The sequence below is a fragment of the Taeniopygia guttata genome, chromosome 8, assembly GCF_048771995.1.
Source record: "Taeniopygia guttata chromosome 8, bTaeGut7.mat, whole genome shotgun sequence".
NCBI classification, from domain to species: domain Eukaryota; kingdom Metazoa; phylum Chordata; class Aves; order Passeriformes; family Estrildidae; genus Taeniopygia; species Taeniopygia guttata.
In genome coordinates this window covers 31,283,163-31,307,559 of record NC_133033.1, presented here as the reverse complement: position 1 = coordinate 31,307,559, position 24,397 = coordinate 31,283,163, and the positions used below count along the sequence as shown (strand labels likewise).

At 42.5% G+C, this 24,397-nt stretch overlaps 1 protein-coding gene across 17 annotated transcripts in view; it reads left to right on the top strand.

Moving 5' to 3' along the window:
• The window catches only part of RASAL2 (RAS protein activator like 2), a 161,972-nt gene that overhangs the window by 102,463 nt on the left and 35,112 nt on the right, over positions 1-24,397 (top strand). For 12 of the 17 annotated variants that reach the window (XM_030279570.4, XM_030279569.4, XM_030279572.4 and 9 more), the window contains 2 exons: positions 12,147-12,253; positions 22,559-22,668. In XM_030279570.4, coding sequence (XP_030135430.4) covers positions 12,147-12,253; positions 22,559-22,668 — 217 coding nt within the window. Of the gene's footprint in view, positions 1-7,808; positions 11,365-12,146; positions 12,254-22,558; positions 22,669-24,397 lie in introns of those variants that run through there. The other 5 variants (XM_072932970.1, XM_072932972.1, XM_072932968.1 and 2 more) reach the window with 4 other exon arrangements.

Below are 24,397 nucleotides of genomic sequence, written 5' to 3'. Positions count from 1 at the left end.
TCTGGTTGAGCCTGTATGCCCAAGGAAAAACAGTAGGTCAGGAAATAATAGTAGAGACCAACGTGAATGGTGGAAGCATGCCAACAAAACTGCCTTAATCAATTATTTTCCCAAAATACAGCACTTGTGAAGACATGAATTGTGCAAACTATGTGGCCTGCAAGGTGAGCAAGAAAATCTCCTGGGAAAAATGTCATCTTGTGAATGCCAGCATCAGAAATGAAGTACCCTTTACATTCTGCTCGTTAAATATATAGCTGGGTGTATTCATGCTTTAATACAAGATGTTTGTTGACATGAGGCATATGGTTCACAGTCTGGAAGGGCACTCCAGAGTGAATGGCTCTGTAAACAACTTCTTGGCCCTAATTTGGAATTAAATTAGCGTAATATTTTTGGAGTGGTCATTAATAGGTACTTACAAGTTTGCCATCCTGCTAGAAGTGTAACTTAGCTGAATCCCTTGGCTATTCTGAGGATACCAAGGAAGTTGGATTGAGTACAAAAATGTAATTAAGTTGGTGGGGAAGTGGGAAAAACATACCTCATGGTTGTTCATCAGTGAAGTTCTGAAAATCCAACAGTTCTGCCCGGCTGAATTACCTGTATTATTATATACTACAGAACTTAAAGGTTTGTTGTTTTTCTCACCTTCATTGTGAACTTCTCTGTCCCTATTTATCTTTCCAGGCTGTCAGCAGGTGCAGCTTTCACTGCCCCTGGATTCCTCTGTACTCCAGAAATTGTTATTTAGGGAATTCTTTTTTTCTGCTCCCCTCCTGAGTATCCACTGGTTAAGGTCTCTGATCTCAGCTGGGCTGGGAAGGCTCGTGCTGCTCACTCTGGAAGTGAGGAGAACTACCCAGCTAAGTGACAATATTACATCAGTGTGCAGAGGTTGTCATCTGCAGCTGGATAAGAGCTGTTGAGAGTAAGTGTAGAGATCAGTGACTGCTAAAATTACTTCATTAAGCAATCTGAAAGGATAAAATGCTAGACTGTAATGTGCATGTGTGGGCTGGCACTTCATCAGCAGGGTCTTGCTTTCCACAATAAATGAACTGGCTTGAAGAGAGACTTGAGTGTCCATCCTTTTTTTTTTTCTGATGTAAAAGGGCTTTCTGTGTACTTTGCCATGCTCCAGTGGGTCCATATCTTCTCATGTCTGACATAAATCTGCTATTGATTTACACTGCAACAGAATTACTCTCATAGCTTGTTCACAGGATCCTGTCACAGCACTACACACTGCTTTCTCTTAGGTCACTTAAGCCAAAAAAGTTACCCATGTTCCAAAATAACTGTGAATACTCCCATCATGATTTCCTAATACAGACTGAGTTACTCAGCCTTGTCCACTGGGATCCTCTTGAACTAGATCACAGCTTGGTTAGGATGCTGTTATATTGTAATGCTGCTCCTCAAAGCAAAAGTACTTTCATTATAGATAAGCATTTAAAATTATTTAATGAAGGAAACAGAGCCTCGTGCATATAGAATTGACATTTTTAGGTGTCAAGGAAACTTATTTTCAAGCCAGCTGCTTGTTCCATGCTGTGGCATTGAAAATAGGATTAGAAAGTTAGTACTGCTTTGCATTTTTCTGGGCAAAGTGCCTCAGATAACTCCTGTTATTTCCTGATGGACAGGTATGAAGGCGAGTAGTTTTGCCTGACACATGACATTGTTCCAGGGGTTGGAGAAACAAACATTCATTGTTTCTTATTCCCTCCTAAATCATCTGTAAGAGATTTTTATTAAGAATGACTTGGGTGTACAATATCTAACCTATATTGCTGTGAGGACATCATCTACTGACTAAAGCAATATCCATCAATCAGTCTGTCAGCACCTGTCCCTAGTGCATGTAAGACCCATTTTTCCTCCCCTTGAAAATGCCTCATGCAGAGAACATTAATACATTATGATTTATAATACCACACTTTGTGCTTACAAAGCATCTGCATCACAAGGCATCTTTGCTCTATTATTTGCATATGTTATGAATTTTCATTTACTAAAAAATCCTGTAGAAAACTCTGAGACTCGTGCTTCTGGGTAGTTTCACTGATCAAGACAGATAATTTTTAAATTCACAGGATGGCAAATCTGCTTAGCTTCACAGGTTTCAGACTCATAACTTCAGGAGAGTGACATTTGTGACAACTGCAGAGTTCAGTCAGTGCCTGTAAGGCAGGAATTACCAGGGAGGGATGTACACAAGTTTTAAATTATTGGTTTTTGTAAGTGCTCCAAAGCAGAAGGGTTTGGTTTAATTTCCAGGCTTGAGAACTCATCTGCTTTTAGAACTCAGGGGTGAGGGGGATAAACCCAAACACTTTGAACAGGTTTTCTCATGTCCTCACCTGCTATTCTGTACAGCTGCTGGTGCTAATTTTGGAAAGCAGTCTCTCAATACAGATATTAGCTGCTTCTTGTCCCTGCTTTTTGATTGTTTTTTTTGTTTGTGTTTGGTTTGTTTTCTTCTTTTTTTTTGTTTTTGTTTTTAATTTCTACTTTGCTGACCCTTCCCACCTCTCTTTATTTCTGTATTTTCCATACTTCAACTCTGGTCAATAGAGCCATTTGTATCTGGATTTGCATTGGTTCAACAAACTCCCAGTGTGGGTAGGTCCCTCAGCATGAAAATAAGTTAGTCATATTTTGAATAGTCTTCTCATGCTGCTTTGCATTTCATCTTGCAATCTGGCTGTCCTGGAATATTTGGACAAGACTTTTTAATGGTTTTGGTAAAGGTTTAGAGCACAAGACCTCCCTTAAGACAAATTTAAGAAGCTGTTCACAATATAACTTCTGCTGTGACCAGCACTACATCCCTCCTGCAGCTGTGGAGCTGTGTCTCTGGCTTTCTTGCACAGCAAAGGTTTAAAAATCAAAATCAATGCTCCAGAGGAATCTGAAGGTACATTTGAAGGGATTGTTTGAAACTAAGTATTCAGAGGATGTAAGCAGAGAGGACATTGCTGATACCAGTGTTTGATAATGGTCTGTTAAATCGTACAAGTATCAGGCAGAGCCCAGTGGTTGGGAGATGAGGCTTGATAAATTCAGTCTTGGAACTAAGGAGCAATTTGCTAAGCAGAGTGGAGTTAACCATTGGAACAGCTTACAGGGGATCAGACAGACTCTTGGTGTCTTTGTGAGGGTGGTGACAACTGGATGTCCCTTTTTCTGGAAGACAGGATTTGTTCAGAAATAATCCAGCAAATGGATGAAGTCGCTGAGGGATGTTCTAAAGGTGTTTCAAGTCAGGTTAGAAGGATCTGGTGTCTCTTCTACATCTTTTCTATCACTTCAAATTTCCAGGACTTCTAGGGGGGACTGTGTTCATGACTTAGTTTCTTACAAAGACTTTTTAATTCTTGCTTTTGTTCTGATATCTGTCTCCACCTCCTGACAGTCCCTTGCAGGCAGGTGACCTGCATCTTAGTGTGACCTTTTAAACCATACAAAATGAAGGTAAATAATAGGGATGTATTTATGCAGGGTTTTCCCCTCTGTGGGATTTCCCCAGGAATGTTAATTCACAGGAGAAATCTGCTTATCAAAAACTTCACTGTCCTTTCAATTCCTAGTTGCATCTTCCTGGCTGAAGTCTTTGCCAGTTCTAGCTCCACTTTTAACAAAATTTGTTTTATCTTCTCATATTTTAAAATACAGCAGTAAGCCAGTTTTGCATTTGGTATGCAATATACTTCCCCTGCTATCATGAACGTTTTAAAATATTGGAAGGGATTAATAAAGCTAAATTATTGCACAAGAGGAGGCAGCCAGGGAGGAAAACAGGATCTGTATGTGATTTGTACTCCTGGAAAGGATACAAAATTGGTAAGCATTCATGGGGAATCAATACTTATAACTCTGTTTTCTCTAGAACCTTTTATTTATAGAGATTATAGTTAATATTACACGTTTTTAATGGAAAGACACCCAGGTGATTGTGAGTACAGTATTTGATTAGGGAACTGAAAGAAAATTTCAATATGAAATTTTCGTTTCGTATTGACTAACCAGATAGACCAAAATAACTATCTAATCATTTCTCTAAAAGTTCTTTAATTCCATTCTTATTGCAAGTAGATTTACATCATCACTTTGCACAGTCTTATAGAAAAGGTTCTACTTGTGGAAGTTGGACAAAATCTGATCCACACACAGAGGAAAAATTGTTGGAACAGTTAATTAAAAAAAAAAATTAGCTCTTTTTGCATAGATGGGAAATCTATCACAGGATTTCATATGATGTAGGGAATGTTTCTGGGTTTCCATCCCAGATATGGGATACAGATGCACTTGTTCAGTGGGAACAGGAGGAAAACTCTGCTCAGTCTGGCACACTGCTGGGGTACCTCGCTCCTGAACTGCCTGTCCCATGTTCCCTCATTAACTGGGAATTCTGTACAGCACCTGCCCAGCTTGGCAGGTGTTTTATGAAAATATCTGTCCTGCACAAACAATACTTGCTACAGTTTGTCTTAGTAATTGGAATTTTCCTCCCTGCTGGGACTTGATAGCTCTTTTTTTTTTTTTTTTTTTTTTTTAAATTCATTTGTTGGTTGGTATCTAATTTTTTGCTTTGCTGATCTAATGGCTTTTTGGTGTAGCTTGGGTTTTAGTCAGTGGTCAGCAAATATCCTTGTTCATAATAGGGACTGGCAAGTGTATAAATTATTTAAAATAAAGACAGGTTCAGAAACTGGTGAGCAAAAGGCGGCTGTCTCTTTAAAGAGTGCAGTTTGATCGGAGCATCAGCCCCATCCCCTGAGGACAAAGGCAATTTTGATTTGTGGGGCCCAGGAGTCCCTCACTTACCAGGATTCGTCACTGCTCGTGCATGTGTCAACCTGTAAAACGCTCTTTTGTGCAGAATAAATCTTACGCTGTAAATCCCGTACAATTAAATGTGACCCTTCATAAAGTCATGGCGATGGGGCTTCACTGCAGAGCAAGCTCGCTGTCCAGGCAGGGCAGCATTATTTCCCATTTACCTTGTTGGTTTTTTGGTTTGGTTTGGTGTTTTGTTTTTAATAAATAACCACTCATCAGTGCTGATGGCTTGGTTTTAATTTTTTAGATAAATGACCACCCATCAGTGCTGCTGGCTGGCTTCTCTGAGCCCCCAGGACTGCTGCTGTGTCCTTACCTCTCCCTGCTTTGCCCGTGCGGTGGGGGCTGAATCCAGCAGGGCTGTGTTGTGCTCGCTGCTGAGGAAGAGGAGGAATTCCCCCTGTCCTGTCCTGTCCTGCTGCTCGGGGCTGAGGAAGAGGAGCAGTTCCCGTCTCCGCTGCTGTTGGCAGCCAGCAGCAGATTCCATTATTGCCGATCAATGCCGCCGCCATGCAGGAGGAGGGGAGAGGGAGGGGTGGGAGCTTCCTATTCACGGATTGATCAACCTGCCATTGCATGAACAAATTCATTGCAAAGAAGGCTTGGGATGCTGGGATAATAGCTGGAGCAGGAAAGGGCTTGTAAACAGGGGAATGCAGGCTCGTTGGTAGTAGGGAGGGGATTTAAATTGCCTCTGAGCTTGCTGGGTTGTTTGTTGTTTTTTTTTTTTTTCCTAGCATAAAGCACAGTACCTGAGCCTTCAAACAAAGCCAACACTGTGAGGGATGGTAGGGCTATATTGCACTTAGCTGATGAGCTATTGTGCTGACTTATTTGAGCTTCTTCAGCACTGATGTGTTTCTACTTTTTACTTAAGTTGATTCTATTATAACCTGCTGCCTCTTCTGGATTTTGAGACCTCAGTGTCCCCTGCTTCCCTTTTTTGCCTTCTTTCTGTTCCTGCTTGGACTGAAACCTGACACAAAGGGACAAGTACAAATCCCAGTTACTGCTCCCACCCATGCCTGCCGTGTCAGAGGTAGGGTTGGGAGAACAGGGCAAGATCACACTCTCATGTTTGCCAGTGTAGACAATAACTGGAGTACTGGAATCCCAAGACCATCAGCTCCTCCCCATCCTTCCTGCCCTGCTTCGTTCACTTACTGTGTTCTGTATGGAAAAGTTTTCTGGCTGGAGAATAAGTCTGCTTTCTCCTGGGCATGTGGCCGAATGGCTGGATAGCAGCACTGAAGATGAGAAAAGCCTTCTCTCGTTCCTTGGTACGGTATGGTACAAACTGTATTTTTTGGGTTTTAACACTTTACTGGGAAACCTTTACGACTTTGGTGCTTAATTTCTTCAGTCTTTCAGTTACCTGACCTTATTTCTTTTTGAAAGCTTTTAAGTGGTGTGAGGTTTTAATTAAACTTGGTTACAGCCTGTTTGAAATAGTTACAAACACACTGGGCGAGGGTTACCTTGTAAATGGGCATGTGCCCTGCAGCAAATGAATTAAACGGGACTAAACAATGTTACTTACTGCTCTGGTTTTCTTCTCTGTGCCTTTTGACAAGCTGATCACCGGGTTCAGTCCACTTCCTCTCATTTCTGTCAGCTTGCCTGACTTCTGAACTGTGTGATGGTAGGAAGATAAATCAGGGGAGACTGCTCGAGGTTTTTCTTCTTAAGAGAAATGTGCAGATGCATTTAGAATAAAAATTCCCAAGTGGTGTCTTAACTCTGGGACCACGTTTAGGGTTCACTGACACCTCTTGGATGTCTGCAGTACATTGGGTCTTTTCCTGTGTCCATAACAACAATTCCTACTGCTCAGGGACAAAATCCTGCCACAGTGAGCAAGAAGTGCTGAGGCTCAGAGCAGCTTTCCGGGCCATGGAGGGGAGCAGGCAGGAGCTGTTGAGCTTTGCTGTGTTCAAGAGCCAGTGAGGCTGTCCCAAAGGATTGCTTTTTAGAGAATGCCTTTATTCACAGCCGTTTTACAGACAGTAAAAAGATTGGTTTGGAAAGCTGTGGCTCAAGGCTGTTGTTTAATAATGAGGACAATAAATATTGATATCACACTAATGTGTGTTTAAGTCGTAAGCCTCTATACAAATTAGGCTGCAGGAACGAGTTACCATGCATCAGCTGATCGGCGTTAATTGTCTGTGTGCAATCTCTGCAGCAAACACAAGGTAATTTGAATTAGCAGGGGCAGTCCAAGATCATTAGGAACTAACGAGGACATCAGCATCTCCAGGTCATGGGCTGCAGTTCCTTGTCTCTGCTTTTGTGTTGGCACTGTTGTCCAAGCAATTTGTTTGGCTGTGTGTGGAGTCAACCATTAAAAGGGGGGTTTTAGAGGTTGTTGCATGGGGAGGTCAAAAAGGAGCAACTATCCCAAATTTTGTACAGCCAGGCAGAGGATATGTTGAGCAGTTTAGGGACGTGCATCTGCTTCATTTCAGACTTAGTTTGCAGAACTTGAGGATTTGTTCTTCTGCTTCAAAGTGCACGCATCAGTCAAAGAACAGCTGATGTTGTACTCACTCAAGGCCATGTACAGTTTCCTCCAAACTTTCAGGGAAAATAAATTGTGGGAGTTTATACTTGAAACCCCAAAGTTATTCTCTCCTGTGATATCTGTGCTCTTTCTTCCAGCCTCCTCTAGTATGCATCTGCTTCACATGTTAGGTCTATGTCTTTCAGACTGTAAAGTCTGAAAAGTCCTAAAGTCGTTTAGGAATCAATGACTTAAGAATCTTTTAAGTGACATAGTGTGTCATTTAGGTTGCTTTCTATGAACCCTCTGTACTGGGCACTAATTCAATTACACCTATTTTATATGCCAGTACAATGCAAGTGTCTAACACCAGCATAACTGCCTGTCTGTAAATTAAAGATCTTTTATAGTTACCTGGATCATCTTCCAAGACTTACCTGATCCACACAATCCCTAGTAAAGCACAGTAGCTTCTTTTCAAACCCCTGCTAATGGACTGGGAGAGCTTTTGATCATAGTTTATATTTAGCAGTTGTTTGATGCTGGAGTTCTACAGCCAGTGAGCTTTGCAGGGCTGCCTTTGTATTTTCCTTTCCAGGCTTGGCAGCTTTTGTGCACTTCAGTGTCCTGAAATTTGGTTGCATTCACTCTGATGTATCTTCTTGTGATTTTTTTTCTCCGTCTGGTTGCCTTGATAAATGTGGAAAAGCTATCTCTGCAAATTTCCATTTTTTCCTTTAAGTTATACCTTGCAGGATCTGCATAATGTGTTTTAGTCAGAACACAAACTTGGACTTCAGGACTTAAAACAGATTGGGGGGGTTTGAGTTTGCTTTTACCTTAGGTTTCTTGTACAGGCATTTAATGAAATTTTTATGACAATCTGTGAATTTGGCCCAGGTCTGAATTCTCCCCAAGTGAGCAAAATGAAAGAGAATGCTTATTGCAAGATAAAACATTAACATTTTTATTTATTTTGATATGAAGCTTCCTATTTCACTAGGTTATACCCACCAGAAAAATGCTGTTGAGACACTTCTTCCTCTTCTTGTTCTTTCTTCTATATCTACAAATAATTCCTACCTGGTGTGCCTATCCCACAAAGCTGGGAGGTTTGTTTAGTGTCTGCCTCTCCCACCTGGAGAAAACGCTCTTCACAGTGAAAATACAAATTTCCACCACAGCAAGTGTTTCAAGTGGCCACAGCACCCAGCAGTAGGAAATTTAGGGCAACCCCCAGAGTCCTGTGGTGACCAGAGGGCACTGAGGCTACACCACTGTGGTAGAGAGGGTTCCCTTCAAAGGAGGGCGACCCTCACCACTACTCCACGTAGTAAGTGGTACCTGGCTTACACAGACCTTCGTTCCTGGCCTACAGAACAAGCTTTGGTGCTGCTGAGGGTAGAGTGGCTCAACAGGATGGGAGAAGAGACCTGCCTGCATTGTATCCTTGGGCAGTTCCCACCTCAGAGGCATCTGCCAGTGCACAGTAATTGGCTCAGGTAATTTGGAAATGACTGTTGCTATGTAGTGTGTAAATACTTATTTTGGATAAATACTTATTTACATAAGTATTACTGCGTATCACCAAGATATCAGATGATAAAAGGGACCCATTAGGATGTTTACAACTCACTTGTTTGATGGGTATAGTGGAAAGTGTCCCTGCCTGGATGATCTTTAAGGCCCATTCACTCCCAAACCATTGTAAGATTCTGCAATTTTTTGTTGAAGGTTGAAATGGGGTGGATCTGTCAGGTGGATTTTCTTCCCTTTTGCCTTTTTTTTTTCCCTTTTCTTCCCAGAACAGATGGGCTGAAAAGGCTTTCATATTGTCTTGATGGATAAACAATGTGATCTATCTGTAGCCTTGGATCCTGAGAGTGAGCAATGCAGAAAGCACTTGTAACTTAATACTAAGCTGATGAGAGGTGCATTGATTTTTGCAGCAGGTGAAGATTATGCAAGAGTAGCCTCACGCATTACTAGTGGAGTAGGGGAGGGAACTGTCTAATTTTTTGCCTGGTGGTGACAGTATAGATTTCTTTCTCAAGACTCAGCAAAAATACTGTTCTACGGGCGTCACAGCAAGTTGCTTCAGCTTTTGATTTCCAGTTAATAAATCCTGACAATTTTGCTCTATCTGGGTCTTCTTTTTCCTAGGGACTAAGCATTTCTATTTGCTCTTGGTTTTTAGAAGAAGAAGAGAGGAAAAGGTAGTTTTTATTTTTAGTTCACTGCAAGCACCTAGTGAATATTTCATTTTCCCTTCCCCATTCAGTGCACTTCTGTGATGGTGTGAGAAAAAAAGAAACTCATTTTACTGATGAAACACCAACATTTTATTTGCAGACAAGTTGGATTGCTGCTGGGGGGATGTTGGGAAGGAGAGGGAAGGCAAGGGGAGCCAGGTGCATTCCTTGTGGTAGCTTTTCAACTCCGTTCAGTTTAAAGTTCAGCTCTTTCCCAAAGTGCCCCTGCTGCAGAACGTGTTGTGGAAAATAGTGAGGAATTCGTACTCGTGTTTCCATTTATGACTCAGCAAAATTAACAGACTGTTTTAAATTACCGGGGCAGCTTTGATGTGATTTCCTGCGCGTGAGAAGTGGAGGAAGCCAAACCTATTACGTTACTCCTTACTAGTCAGTGTAAGATCAGAGGTGCTCACTCTAGCCCTGTTCCAATGGAATACATCAAAACCGTTTGCCATTGTTACATGGAGGCTGGAATGTCAGAGAGGATTCTTTGTATCCTACCTAGCACAGCTCTGGGCAGAGCAGTACTTACAGGTGCTGCAGAAAATAAAGTTCCCCTTCAGCTAGGCCAGGGAGGCAGCTGGTGATGCAGAAATGCACCGTCAGGTAAAACTGGCAGCACTGCAAAGGCTCCTGAGGTGGTGGGACTGACGGGCTCAAAACCCTTGGGCTGGCACTGGCCCTGCTCCAAGTGCTGTGTTCTCTAAAGGTGCCCTGGTGGGACTTACCCCGCGGCTCTGGCGCAGGTGATGCTGTAGGAGAGCTGGTGCTGCTCCTGGAGGAGGAGGGCTCTGCCCACAGGGATAACTCTCCGCTGCGGCTCCCGCGGCTCTGGCGGGTCGGGATGGGCTCGCTCGGTGCGGGCAGGGCTCGGGCATCGCCCCCGCAGCTGCCTGTGCCCTGCCCGCTCCTCGGCGGAGCACCACACATCCTTACTCGGACTCTGCCCAGTTCACCAGGCTGCTCTCCCTCTTAGCAGTCCTTTCCCCAAGCAGACTGAGGGGCTCGGTGTCAGCAGTTTGCTTTTGTTAAAAGATAAATATCTACCGAGTGAGACACTAATACTGCAGGGTCCGGATTCCTTCGCCTCTCCTCCTCTATGCTCCATTTTGTCAGTCTCCAAGCATCCATGGGAGAGACGTATTATAACTCTGCTGAAATCAAAATCCGGCATGCAAAGGCATCACAAGTAATGCTATCCCTGAAGAAGGCTTCTCTCCTTTTTTTTTCTCCGGCTCTTTGGAGGAAAACGCCGCTCTCGTGGCTCCGGCTGGCTGTCTCTCCCCATAAACCTTGTTTTTTGCTTGTTGTGCACGGGGAGATTTTCGGTAGCGGAGGGAAGCCGGCAGCTGGGCGTCTGTTAACAGCCTGAAAGTAACTAATGAGGATGTGCAGCCGGAGCGATTGATTGAGGAGCTGCAGTCCTGTGTGCTGCCGCTCCGCTCGCTCACTGCCCAGCCCCGGCCGGGAGGGAGGCAGGCAGAGACACCCGCGGTACCTCCGGTGGAAGTCACGGATCCCCGGGGCCGGGCAGGAATGGAAGTTTCAGCTGCATCTTGAAAGGAGAACGGCAGGAGTCAAAATGTCCTTGCCTGGAGTCACGGCTTGCTCCTTCCTATTCCTTAAGGTTCAGAAGATAACAACGGACTTTCTGCTGGGAAGTGATTTTTTCCCTCCCCGTGTCGGGGGGTGTTTTGTGAAGCTGGATTCCTTAAAGTCTGGCAATTGAGCTGGAGATGGGCAGCACTTGTGATAAAGGTATCGCTATGCATACATATGCATATCTAGCTCTATATAAAAATGCTTATTATGTGTGTTTGTTGAGCGATTTTTAATGCTGTGTGTACTTTATTATGCTATTATTCCAGTATTTGTACTAGTTAAAGACATCAGTGCAGCTTTTATGAATATTCGTGCTCATCAGAACAGTCTGCATGGATTTAAGATGCCAAAGTCGTGTCTTAGTAAGGTCATGCTGCCAGAACAAGGAGAAGTTGACCTATTTTTTTTTTTATCTGCAGAGATATATATGTCATATTACCCAGGCACTTACAAGTCTTCTGTGGGCTGCATGCTTTGAGCAAGTAGTGGGATCATACATGACCGAACTTTGACCTTTGCCAAATAATGTTCAGCTGGGACTAAAACTGAGCTTCCCTGCATCTTGATTGTAGTTATTTCTTAATTACTGCGCTGCTTACGTAAAGAAAAATTAAATCTACAGTGAAATAGATTTAAGTTCTCTGAATACTGTCTCTCAAACAGCAACAGAATATTAAGTATGTCCAGGTATTGATCTTTACCAGCACTTTTTATTTTAATCTCCCAAAGTCAAATCAGATTCACAACCTTGAATCTGCCAGTGAAAATGCCATTGTAGGTTAGTGAGTGAATAAGATACAGGTAAATAGAGGTGGATTAATTCAGCAGTTTAGTAATGCACTCAAAACTTTCCCGAGGCTTCTCTCCTAAAGAGCACAAAGCCTGACCATTCCCCACCCCCGGGCACCCATTCACCACCTTCTTCTTCTCTTCCTCAGAGGTCCCAGCAGAGAGATCTCCTCGCAGACGGAGCATCTCGGGGACCAGCACCTCTGAGAAAACCAACTCCATGGATGTTCCGAACACTTCTCCTTTCAGAGTACCAGTAAGTGTGCCTTCCCTGCAAAGGGGCATTTGTCTCATTGGATGGGAGGAGGAATTCGAATATCACAGTGTACAGCCAGGCTGGGGGAGCCTGGGGGCAGAGGAATATTTGGTTAATATTTCCAGTTGACCAAGAGGTTTTGCTATTAAGTGTCATATATTATCAGTAAGATTCCTGGTGTATCCCTGACTTCCTCCTTTTCATTGCCTTGATGTAAAGTTGTAGATAGAGAAACATCAGTGTTAATGTAGGCAGCGACCTATATAAATACTTTTGAAGTTGCCTCCAGGGATTGTATTCCATATTCAATCTTGACAAGGAAACAAGTTCCTTTAGGTTGGTGATAGCATAGTTATTTTTCCCTCTTGCCAGTGAAGTACATAGAAAATTGAAATGGTTTCATAGTTTATTCAGAAGCTGATGAAATTTCTGCAGGTGTGTTAATTCCTCTTGAGCTCTTTGCATTTTGTCCTGAGTTTGGTTGACTGTGAGTCTGCATGAGAGTTGTTCAGCTACAGCCTGAATTTTGCTTGGGCAGTCTTTGGTCAGTGTGTCCGGGAGCACAAAGGCATTTCTATTATTAGACTGAGGACAAATCATCAGGTTAAAATGAGGTAATTTTCAACAATGATTTAAAATATCTAACTTGAGTATTGTGAATGTTTTCATGCCCACCTGTACTTTTGGCAAGTATACTTCAGAATAAGTCTTGCATCGTATCATTTAAAAAAAAAATTAAAAACAGCCAAAAGATTTAATGAGAAATATTTAAACTATTCAAGGATTAAGGTTGGTCAGAGTGTATAGAATACACAGTGTTCAAAGCAACCTGTGAATTCATGTTATGTTGGAATGCAGAAAGGGACTGAGGAAGCAGTGAATACAGTGCGTATCCCTACTTGGGCCCTTTTCAGAGTCACAGAACAACACAGATTAGAAGGGACTAGACAATCTCGAGAGGTGCTTTCCCACCTGAGCTATTCTGTGTTCTATGAACAATCCTCTGTCACTTCAGAGATCTGTTTTCTGGATGGTACTTGGGAAAAAAGGGCCTTGGTCTAGTTGTATGTGAAGTTGATACAAGAATATTCTGTTATGTCAAGTTCTGAGAAGTTGATACTGAGTCCATGATCCACAGAGTTCCAGGAAGATTTCTGAACTCTCAGAGCCTTCAAAAGTCTTATCCATGTCTTCATTTATAAGAAATTCTGTTTTCTTTGCCTTCATCTATGAGTAATAACCCAAGCCTTCAGATGTGTACGTGCTTTGTAGTAGCCTTTGTCTAACAACTGCAAGCTGTGTATCAGAAGTGTTTGATGACTATCTGTATTGTTTATTTTATATGCCTCCTTTTTTCCTCATTTTTGTACCATTCCTTTCAATGATGATCCTATCTCTTAAGTAATGTTTTAATGCTTCTCTAATTCTTCTCTAATAGTTCTCTGATACTTCTTAGCTCCTGCTCCCTTTCAAAACAAGAACCTTGCAGAATGTTTCTCATTTCCCCTGGTGGTGTGTTGGGCTTTTAGGACTCTGGCAAATAGGCTCAGGAAGCAGCACCTGGCTGCTTTTCTTGGGCATAAACCAGCAGAGAGCTAGAAGCTATTTGTGCCACGTGGAGCTGGATTCTGCTGCTTTGTCTGCCTGACCACCTGTACACCCAGGAGCATAATGCACCCTCCTGTCCTCCTCATGGGGACAAGGCTTCTGGCTTTGGAGGTTTTGTTCTGAGCAACCCATTTATACCCTGTAACTGCAGCATGGCAGCTTGTGAGCCATTTAAAAGAGCAAGCTGCAATTAGAAGTCAGCTTTCTTAACAATACAGATGAGCTCAAGCCAAAACTGCTGAAACTAAACACACTGTTAACTTGGTAGATTGGCACGCATCTGATAAGTGGCTGAGAAAATGGGGAGGAATCATGTTCCTGCCTTTGGCCAATAGATAATAAGAATTTCCCAGCTCTCAGAAGAAGGAAAGGTGACTTGGGCGCCTCGTGAAAATCTCAGTCTTGGATCATTGATCTGAGAAGAGCTGCAAGTGAAGGATGCAAAAGGTGGCTTCAAATTTGTGTCTGGGAGGTTGTCCCTAGTTGACAGGGATTTATTCTGCATATAAAGGAGATTAACAGTAAGAGGACTTGCTTTTTTGTTTTTCCAGACTTTGTCACCTACAGTGCAGGTTGGAGGGCTATGGGCAGCTGCAGCATAGTGCTGTCTCAGTGATTCTTCCTGTGGCCCTGACTCTGTGCCATACCTCGTCTACTCTCTGCTTGGATTTCTAACAAAAAGCAGCTTAAGGCAGGGGACAGCTTAACCTTCTTCCATCCTGATGGAAAATTATGCTGAGACTTTCATAATAAGTTGCTTTTACAGCTTTTTAAGTTTGTCTCTCAGAACAGCTATTTAAAAGCTGTCTTCTCAATAGGACAGTAGCTTCCAGCATGTTCTGTGCAGGTTTTTTCCTTTCAAGCACAGGCAGTGGTACTCACTCAGAACAAGGCATCTGTTTTTTTAATGCTGCTAATTGGCATAGCTTTAGCATCTGGAATTTTGATTCATAACAGCATAATTGCCTTTAAGCAAACATTTCCTTGACAATGCATTTTTTAAGTAGTCTCTTCAGTGGTGGTGGTCAGTGAGGGATTTATTTTTAAGGGTTGATTCGTAAAGTTTGGGAAATTTGCCTTTTTACCTCTTGCATGGACACTGGAGGAAAATATGTATATTTAAATTTACTAGTGTGTCAAAAGCAGAATTTCAGTAGTTACACTCTTTCCTAGGATGAGCCACTACATGGACCAGCATGTCCTACATGTTTGTGAGGGTGATGAGGCAGTGGCACAGGTTGCCCACAGAATCTGTGGCTGCCCCATCCCTGGCAGTGTTCAAGGCCAGGCTGGATGGGGCTCTGAGCAGCCTGGGGTAGTGGAAGGTGACCCTGCTCATGGCAGGGGGTTGGAATGAGATGCTCTTTGAGGTCCTTCCTAAGAATCCATTCTCTGATTCCATGATTTGTTCTGGTTATCTCCCACCAAGGGGTGTAAAGAGTGATTCTACAAATGCTGACACTGCATAACACATACAGAAAGAAGATCTCTTGGTGCTTACCCTTTCTTTTTCTTCCCCATTGCCCCAATTTTTTTTTTGTCTGCACTTGAAACATTAGTCTCCATCTAAGTTCAGCTGTGTACATTGAAGTTTGATGATTTCCAGTCGTGTCAGGATGAAATATTGAGAGAGAAGGGAAGGGCACAGAAAGTAGCAAAACGGAGATGAAGAAATGTGTCTGCTCACATATAGACAGATGCGTGCTGTTTATAGATACATATATAGAAAAAGTCACATTTTTAATAATGGATATTACTTGACTGAACAAATAGGGAGGCAGAGGGAACTGGCTCCAAGTAGGCACTGTGACGCATAGGTGGGCGAGAAACCAGCTTTTCCCTTCCCACACACACCATGTCCTGGCAGCGCCTTGGTCTCCGTGCATCCCGTCCCCTGCTGTGGCACTGTGGAGCCCCAGCCTGACACATTCCCTCATTGCTCTGCAGTTGGAATTGGGTAAATATGGGACTGTCCACATCCTCAGACCTCCTGCAGCGGGAGGATGGAGAGGCATCTCTAAACTCACCCTTCAGACTCTCGCTGCGCTCTCCAGTTTTGGCTCAGAGTTGTTATTACAAATTATATGATTCATCCATGTCTGCTGGCTAATGGGGAAAGAAAGATGAGAAAGAGGCAAAGGAACAAGTGTGAATGAGACAGAAAAGCTGGAGCACAATCCTTGAAGTAAATAAAATTATTTTTATAGGAACCCTGATGTAGGATACTTGCAGATTGCCTTCCTTGGTTTGTTTCTGGCTGAGGGTATAATTGGATCTATAGAAGTGCTGTCTGCCTCTTTGCTCTTTAAGAGTACTGCTAAATGGAACAGAAGACAATGCAGCCAGCCCGAGTGAAGGTCAAAGCTTGATGAGATCTCGTGGCTGCCCAGCCTCATCTTTTATGCAGTCAGCAAGATTGTTGCTTCTCCAGAGCACTGCTCTGCTCCCGCTGTGCTGCCAGGGTAGGACAAGTCTGAGCTGTGCTGCCCGTGTGACCCCATGGCATACAAATACATATTTCTAATTCTGCATCAACACCAATGCAGAGATGGAATTTTTGGTTTGCATTGGTGTGAGGCACCACAGCATGCCCCATGAAGAATGCTGTGCTCAAATCTGCCCCCTCAATAGAAATTTTTCCTTCCACTTTCTACTCTTTACTTCTTGTGATATGTTTGTTTAAATCTTCTCCAGTTTTTGTCACTTGCCTATTCGTGATGCCTTAGATATGCTGGCTATTCCATGAATTCTGTGTCAGAAAACATAAATGGGTGACTGACTGTCTCCAGGGTGCTCACCACACTTTTATCCATATCTTTATTCTGAGATAGTGCTGTTCATAGGCTCTGTAACCTTCACAGTGTCTTGCTGCCACAGCAGATTTGTTCATTACAACAAACTTTAGTGTTGGATCAGATAGTGTGGATATCCAGGCTCTGACACTGTCTGGTGGGCTTCAACAGCATGAACATTATTCTCATGTTTGGTGTAAACCTGACTTTATCAAATTCCTTTTATTCCTTAGTTAATGTAGAGGAGCTATGAATGTGCATAGTTTTAAACACTGCTCACATTCCAGTTGTCCTTGGCTTAGTAGTATTTAAATATGCACCGACTCATTTTATTCTTCACCTCCAAATCATGACTTAGTCAAGTTATGCGAAGTTTAATTAATGCATCCTCTGCAAATGAATCCTTCTGGCCCTTTTATCACTTTTCTTGCTCTTGTGTTTTTAATTCCCTTCAACTGATTCTCCAAGTTCTGGTACTGAAGTTCACAGGAATGTGTTACCAGTTTCTAATTGCTCCTAACCCTTTGTGTTATTTCTCTGTCCTCCTCGGCCCTTGCTTCACCTCCTAATTTAATATAGCTCAGTGTAATTAATGTGCTGTTTAACTTTTCTTCCGGATGATTAACAAGGATGTTAAGCAGAAGCAGTCAGGCCACTATCCCCACCACATCCCATTGGACCCTTTCTTCTACCTTGATACCTTATCACTTGTTGTACTTACTCTTTTTAGATAATCCTGCAGCCATTCCTCAGGTTCATGTTATGAGCTATAACAGAGCTCATTTTTAATAACTTTTTTGTAATTAGAACATGTGCTGCGTTATCAAAAGGTGCTCTGAAGTGTTGGGCTGCTTAGTGGCTGCATGCCAGGGAAAGAGCCAGGGTCAGGAAATCATTGCCTGTCCTTCCTGACAGGCTCAGGTGACCTGTTTTCTTATCATGCTGATATTTTATCACTGTTGTTTAGTGGCTCTCCAGCCAGCCTCTTTACCTTTATTCCTTCATTCCTGGAGAGGGGCTTTTAAGGATGCTCCTTCCATCTGCTGTTCCTGCTGTGGGCAGCTCCCACAAGGGCAGCCAGGTAGGGTCCCAGTTGTGTCCATGCTAAACAACTTGCTGAACTGGGATCTGAGAAGCTGATGTGGCCCTCTTGGCTATCAGGTAGCTCTTGCTTCTTCATGCATTTTTCAGTATAATTCCCAGTGACTTGGAAATACGACTCCTGCAGGACTTTTGGCTGCACATCATGCAGAGTGCACTCAATCCTATGATGCATTTTATTAACAGGTCTGTTATCAATGTACCCTTGTTACAATATCCTCTGCATTTCCTTGGGTTTCTTATTACTGTTCCAAAACTTGTTCCTCCTATTCTGCATCTCTCCTGTGGCTGTAGACCATCTTTCATTGGAAAGTTGAAATTGTTATCTGGCCAAATCTGCAGTGCTGTCCCATCAGGGGAAAAATATCTTTCCTGATCCTTGCTGTTGATCAGCTTGTGTCCTGAAGCATGATTATTGCTCACTCTTGTTATTTTTAAACCTGACTAATGCAGCTACATATGTTATTCTTCCTTATATAAACACATAATCCTTTTTTAATCTTGCTGAAAAAAATTTGTCTGTATAATATCTTGTGGTGGTGAATTGGATGGACTCATTTATAGATAGCATTAGGAAAAGTCTCCTGACAATCAGTGAAACGTGCTGCCTCTCATGTTAAATTGCCCTTTGGTTTTCTTATGTAACAGGGTGCATGGGAAGCTTAGGTAATTTCCATGCTATTTGTTTTATACATCTGTAATCCCGTCTTGCCTTTGTTCCTAAAATAAATAGTTGGTCTTTAAAATATATCATTTGTAAATCCCCCTCTTGTCTGCCTTTAATCAGTTTATACTTCTGGAGTTCTGTTTTGTTCTAGCTTTCTTGCTGAGATGAGTAAATCAGAAGAGTGATGCATTAGTGTCGAAGCTATGGCAGATTTACATAACACCACTCTGCTTTTATTGGGGTTTATCCTCTGTTTGGACATTCAAAAATGCTTTTTATTGTTTTGTGCCTGTGCACAAACCTCCTCTTCAGTGCCATAGTGCCAGGCTTTTTGACAAGTAGATGGTGGAACATGGCTGCTGTGGGTGCCTGTCTTGTTCTGTATATCACCTCCAAAGTGTGTCTAGGTTGTTTTCATCTGCTTTTCTACTGTATGAGTGGTTCAGAGTCTTTTCAAAGGGAGTCACTGCTCATATTTTAATGCTGAGTGTTACTGGGCTCATAAGTAAACTTCACCTTGCTAGTTAAATTCACCTTTTGCTGTTGTTCTGCAAGGAATAGTAAACTTCACCGTTTTGCTGCTCATTCCTGGAATATCTGTCTAGTTTGATCTTTCCATTTTACCACCTGGCCATCTTCCCCTGCTTCTTTGCCTTCCCATAGCTTTACAACATTACTGGCAACTGGCACAGGACAGTGTTTTCACTTGGCTCTGAGACTATTTTTTTCCTTGATAGCTGCTTGTGAACAGCTTAAGGAATAAAATGCTTCATGTCCTCACCACACATGTTAGTGAGGAGGCAGTTCTGCTGTCATCCACAGTCACTTGAGGGTTATCTTTGTACCCATCCAGTCCTTCCTCTCACAGATGATGAGTCTCATGGCTCTGTAAATGAAGTTACCCACCTGGTGTTATTAATAATGCATTGGTGTTCCTCATCAAGAATTACAGATGTTCAAGATGTGTTGCAAGGCTCAGATGCAGTGTGTTTGTCCCCAGAAAGAGCTAATGTAGGTGACAGCACTGTGTGTAAGATGGACCTTTTTTGTTGCCCATTTTACACTACTTCTAGTGCTTTGAAATTCCACTGATACCACTGCATTTTATCAATATTGGCTGATTTGTGTTACGGTTATACACGGTTTCATTTGTTCATGGCTGAATTCACCTTTCCCGTCCCAAACAGCCAGGACAATCATTATTTATTATGCATGGGCTGCTCTTCCTGGAGTGGAGAATCATCATGTCCATGGGGAGCAGCAGTTCAGGAGTTGAGTAGCTCATACTTGGGCTGTCTTTGAATTTGTCAGACAGTTCCTGTGCTGCTCTGCTCGGGTTAAGGACAAACAGCCAGTTGGCATCTTGGGCACAAAGTCATCTTTTCCTAAAGCCAAAACTGCCCTCAACAACCACCACTCCTGGGCTGGAAATACTTGGGGTGAGAGTTTCTGTGCTTTCCCTGTGCAGCTATGAGGGGAAGTTTCCAACAGCTTGCTGAATTATCCCTTCTCCTGTGGAGATTGCTTCTTGGCAGAGCGGGAGAGTCGCGTGGCTTAACTTCCAAATGAGATGAATACAATTCTCAGTGGGATTGAATTATTTTTAGAGATTGTTATCATTGGGTTTTCTTAGGCCAGTGTTTGATGCTGTTGGTTGAGGTGACAAACCTGCCCTGACCTATTCCAGATTGTGTGTTTGGTTGTGCACCATCACTCTCTCCCCATCTCTCTTTTCCATCCCTGTTCCCCTAAACCTGTGATTCTGAGGGCAACTTGCACTGAGCTCCATCTCATTAAGTGTGAACCTCAAATCTGTCCCTTTGAAAATTTCATCTTAATTAGTTAGTCAATCCTACCGAATATTTTGTACTTTTTTTGATTAAGAACATAGTCTCATCAATTCTTGCAGTTTGGGTAATAATTTACATATTTTTGTCTTATGGTGTTTGTTTAAGCAGTAAAATTCCCACTGTTTTAAAGAAGCTCCATGATGATTCTTAAAATTCAGACACTCCATTACATTTGGGTATAAGAATCAAACAAGAGTCAGTTTTGTGTTGAAATAATTATTTAGGAGAAATACCTAGACAATAAGAAAAGCACTAAAGATGGTTTTGTATGTTTAGTAGTGCAGGCTGCTTTATAAACATTGGCAGGGACTTCTTGTCTATAGGAGTAAAAGGAAATAAAACTTTCAGTTAAGGGGTATTGTTGCAGATAGAAGTTTGTTTTTCATCACTACATCTTTTTTATATCTGCATTCAGTATTTAAAAGCATTTCCTTTGGCAAATGGAAATCAAAAAACGCTGCTCAGTTCTGGCACATGTGAATTTTTCATGCTGCTCCCAGGTTGTCCATCTGTAAGCACTGGCCCTGCATGAGCTGCCAGCACAGAGCAAATATTGCAAAGGTTTTCAACTCTTGAGGATGACCAATAAGTACACCCTTTGTTTGAATAATTTTTTGTCTTTAAGTATGTTCTTATCCTGTTTGGTTTTCGTTTCAGTTGTTTGTTTGTTTGTTTGTTTTTGTATAGTCAACTCCGGTTAACCTTATTCAACCCCAGATAGAACATTTGTTTCATTGGGGTATAGATTATGCTCAATTAAACCAAGAGTATGTTCCATGTTAAAGCAGTACCAATTTCAAACTGTACATGCACACAAAAATGAATATTCACCATCCTTCTCTGAGTGGGATTTGGAATTATTCAATATAAATACTTCTGGACCCCTGCTGAATTGGGTCAGCTTTGTCTTATTTGCCCTTAAGGGGAGAAAGCTGTGGTATTTCATGTTTGCAGTTGGAGTAGACTGGGAGGTACTGGACTGAAGCCAGGGTCCACCAGATCTGAATCCCTGTGGCTGGGTTTCTTACCTTTTATGCTGAGAGGTCAGAATATACAAAAGTGCCTTTGAAAGTGCTGTACATCCTCTAATTGAATTCCAGCAACTGCCCCAAGAGAAGCCCAGGAGCATCTATTGATTAAAGGGTTTTTTCAAAGGCACTTTTTCAATATCAGGACCAAGAGAAGTGCAGCATCATGGGCTGAGTGTGAGTGGCACACCAAACTGAAAGCACTTCTTCCCTTTTGATAGTACCTTTTCTCTCAGCACATTGTATACATTTGTGAGGTTTGTTTTTTGTGGGTTTTTTGGTTTGGTTTTGGGGTTTTTTTTCTTTTTGGTTTTGTTTTGGGGGGTTTTTTTGCGGGGGGGGGGGGGTCAGTATTTGGATATCAGGCCTTTTCTTGTCCACTTTATCAGGAGAATGTAGCAGCTTTCATCCCTGAGGAGCCTCAGGCTCAGAAACTGAAGGGCAGTCTTAAATGTAGCACAGTCTTCAGATGCAGAAAGCAGATTCCCCTTCCTTAGTTCCCTCTGTCTCCAGAGGTTTTCAGTACTTGGCTAGACCAAGTCGGAATTAGGCTGACCTGGTGTTGGCAGTACACCCCCATTGAGCAGATGATCTCAGAGGCTCCCTCCAACTAACATGCATTTGGGCTGTGATTGTTGCTTGAACAACTGTAGTTTGAAGACAAAATCTTTGAAAATTATTTTAATTTTAGATCCTAAGCAGATTTTTGAATTGAGCTTTGCTTCTTACCAATATTATAATTGATATCTGAAGCCACTGGTGTGTGAAATGCTTTGAAATTTTCTATTCTGGCTATCCAGATTATTGAAGTTATGAATTATTTTAAGATTTAATATGCTATATCTCAATTAAAAAGGCAAACCTGGCTGCAGTTGTGGGCTCAATAGAAGCTCATAAGACCTCTGTACTTTTAAGCCCACTAAGAATTAAAAACATGGCATGTAGAGGGGAAGTAGGGACAAATACTGATGTTGAAGATTGCTGCTTTTTAAATGATCATTGTGGGGTTTGGGTCTTTTGTATAATAGTTGGAATCCATTGAAGGCCCCAGTAATGTGAGTAGTGCTAATTATTGCAATTGAGGCTTTCACCTCCTGGAACTGTCATTGACAATCCAGCCCTGCCTTTCCTCCTGCTCAGAGCAATCCCAGTCCTGTGCCTGGCATCAAACCTCTGTGTTTGGACTCAGTGACAGTGCATTGAGTGATTCATTATTGGTATCAGTTTCCCTGTTTCATTTCTGCACCTTCTTATTTTAGGGCTTCTTCAGTAGGCGCCTGAAGGGATCCATCAAGAGGACAAAGAGTCAATCCAAGCTGGACAGGAACATAAGTTTCCGTCTGCCCTCTCCCAGCAATTCTGAGGACAGGTAAGGTGCAGGGCTGACACCCAGCACGTGAGTGCACTCAGGGAGGAGAGCCAGAAGGGGATTTATTGTCCAGCTGGCACAAGGTGGGGTTCTGGGGCTGCCTCTGGCTTGTCAGAAGTTTAGTGTGCAGTGTGCTGCTGATACAGGATGGGAAACTGCTGCTCTTCACAGCTGTCAAAAAGCTCAGGTTAAGCAGATGGACTCCAGTACCTTTTCCTGCATCTGTTTCAAATAAGCTGCAGACTTCCAATTTTATGATACAAAACCATGGGATTGATCAACTGGAGAGAAATTTGCCTTGCTGCATGCAGGGCTTGCCTGCAGGCCAGTGCTGTGGTGAGATGAGGAGTTGTGTTGGTGTGAGCAGGGTTGTTCCACCGGCGCTGGCACAGCCCAGAGTGGTGCAGTGCAATTCAGGAACACTGAGGACCCTTGCAGTGTTGGTGTTTTGGTTATTGCAGTGTTACCACAAAGAACAGATGATCTGTTTTTCAGAAAACTGGAAAACTCATTAATTTCTTTTTATCTTAGTACTCCATTTGGTTTATCTTTGCTTGTTTAGCTTTCTGCTGGAGAACCAGGCTGGGAATGGATTTATATGAGGCAAGCAAAGTCTCTTACACACAGTGTTTCCTAACTGTTTGCAAAGTCCCTTGACTGTTTTTATTAAACATATTCTGTGCCACATTCCACGGTAGCCCAGCAGGAGAAGTAGATAGAGTGAAAAGTAAGTTGGCCTGTACTCGAGGCCACGGCAGGCTTCTGTGATTTGACATTGTTCAGTGCATTTTCCCTTTTCCTTTAGCTGAGCTGAATTCATTAGTTGTATTTGTCATGCTGTGGTGCTTCAATCAATGGTGCTGCCTTCTCCATCTGAAAGGCAGACCATAAAATCACAGAGATAGCAAGGCTGTGGATGTTGGAGGTCTGTTAACATCAGGAGTTACAGAAAAGCCTGCTGCTTACCAGATGTGACTAACCAGCTAGATGGCATTGCTCCTGTCGTCCACCCAGGCTGCTTTGATGCAAGTTTTCCTATAAATCTCTATTTTCAGGGTGTTGCAACGTGGCCACAAAAGCAACTTAGTGAGCATAAGCATCTTAAATAATGCCACCAGGTAATCAAGTACCTGTTATTTTTACCACTGTTTGGAAGCAGCTTTGCTTGAATTTTTGTAATGCGAAAATTTCTTTGCCACAAATAATCTGGTTGTCTTTCCTGAGCTTGGTACTCATGCTGGATACTTGTTTTTGTAGTGTCAGGGAAGCACTGTTGTTCTGAGAAAGCTAATAAATATAGCTGTAATTAATTCCTGCATCTTTGGTTTAAGACATGATGTTACACACAGCAAAGCTGCCTTCTCTTATAAAGCAGACCCCCTTCTACTCCCTGCCAGTGTAGGCACAAATTTTCAACTAGACTGAAATGAAATGTGCATTTTCTCTGATGGTCTGAAAGCACAAAAGCATAAAATCCAGGTACTTGATCACATGGTGGCATTATTGAACACAGAGCTGACTCTAAATTCACGAGAAGGAATTGCCACTCTCTCACCTTCTGTTCTCCCCCATTCTGCATGAGCCTCTGAGTCTGTAGCAGTGAGAACTTTCCTGCCCTGCCCTGGTGAGTCAGGCCTTTCACGTTTCAAGCAGATGATTCTAGGTGATGTCATGGTGTTACACAGGTTTTCAGGGCCAGGATGACTGATAGCATCTCCCTTTTCTTGCT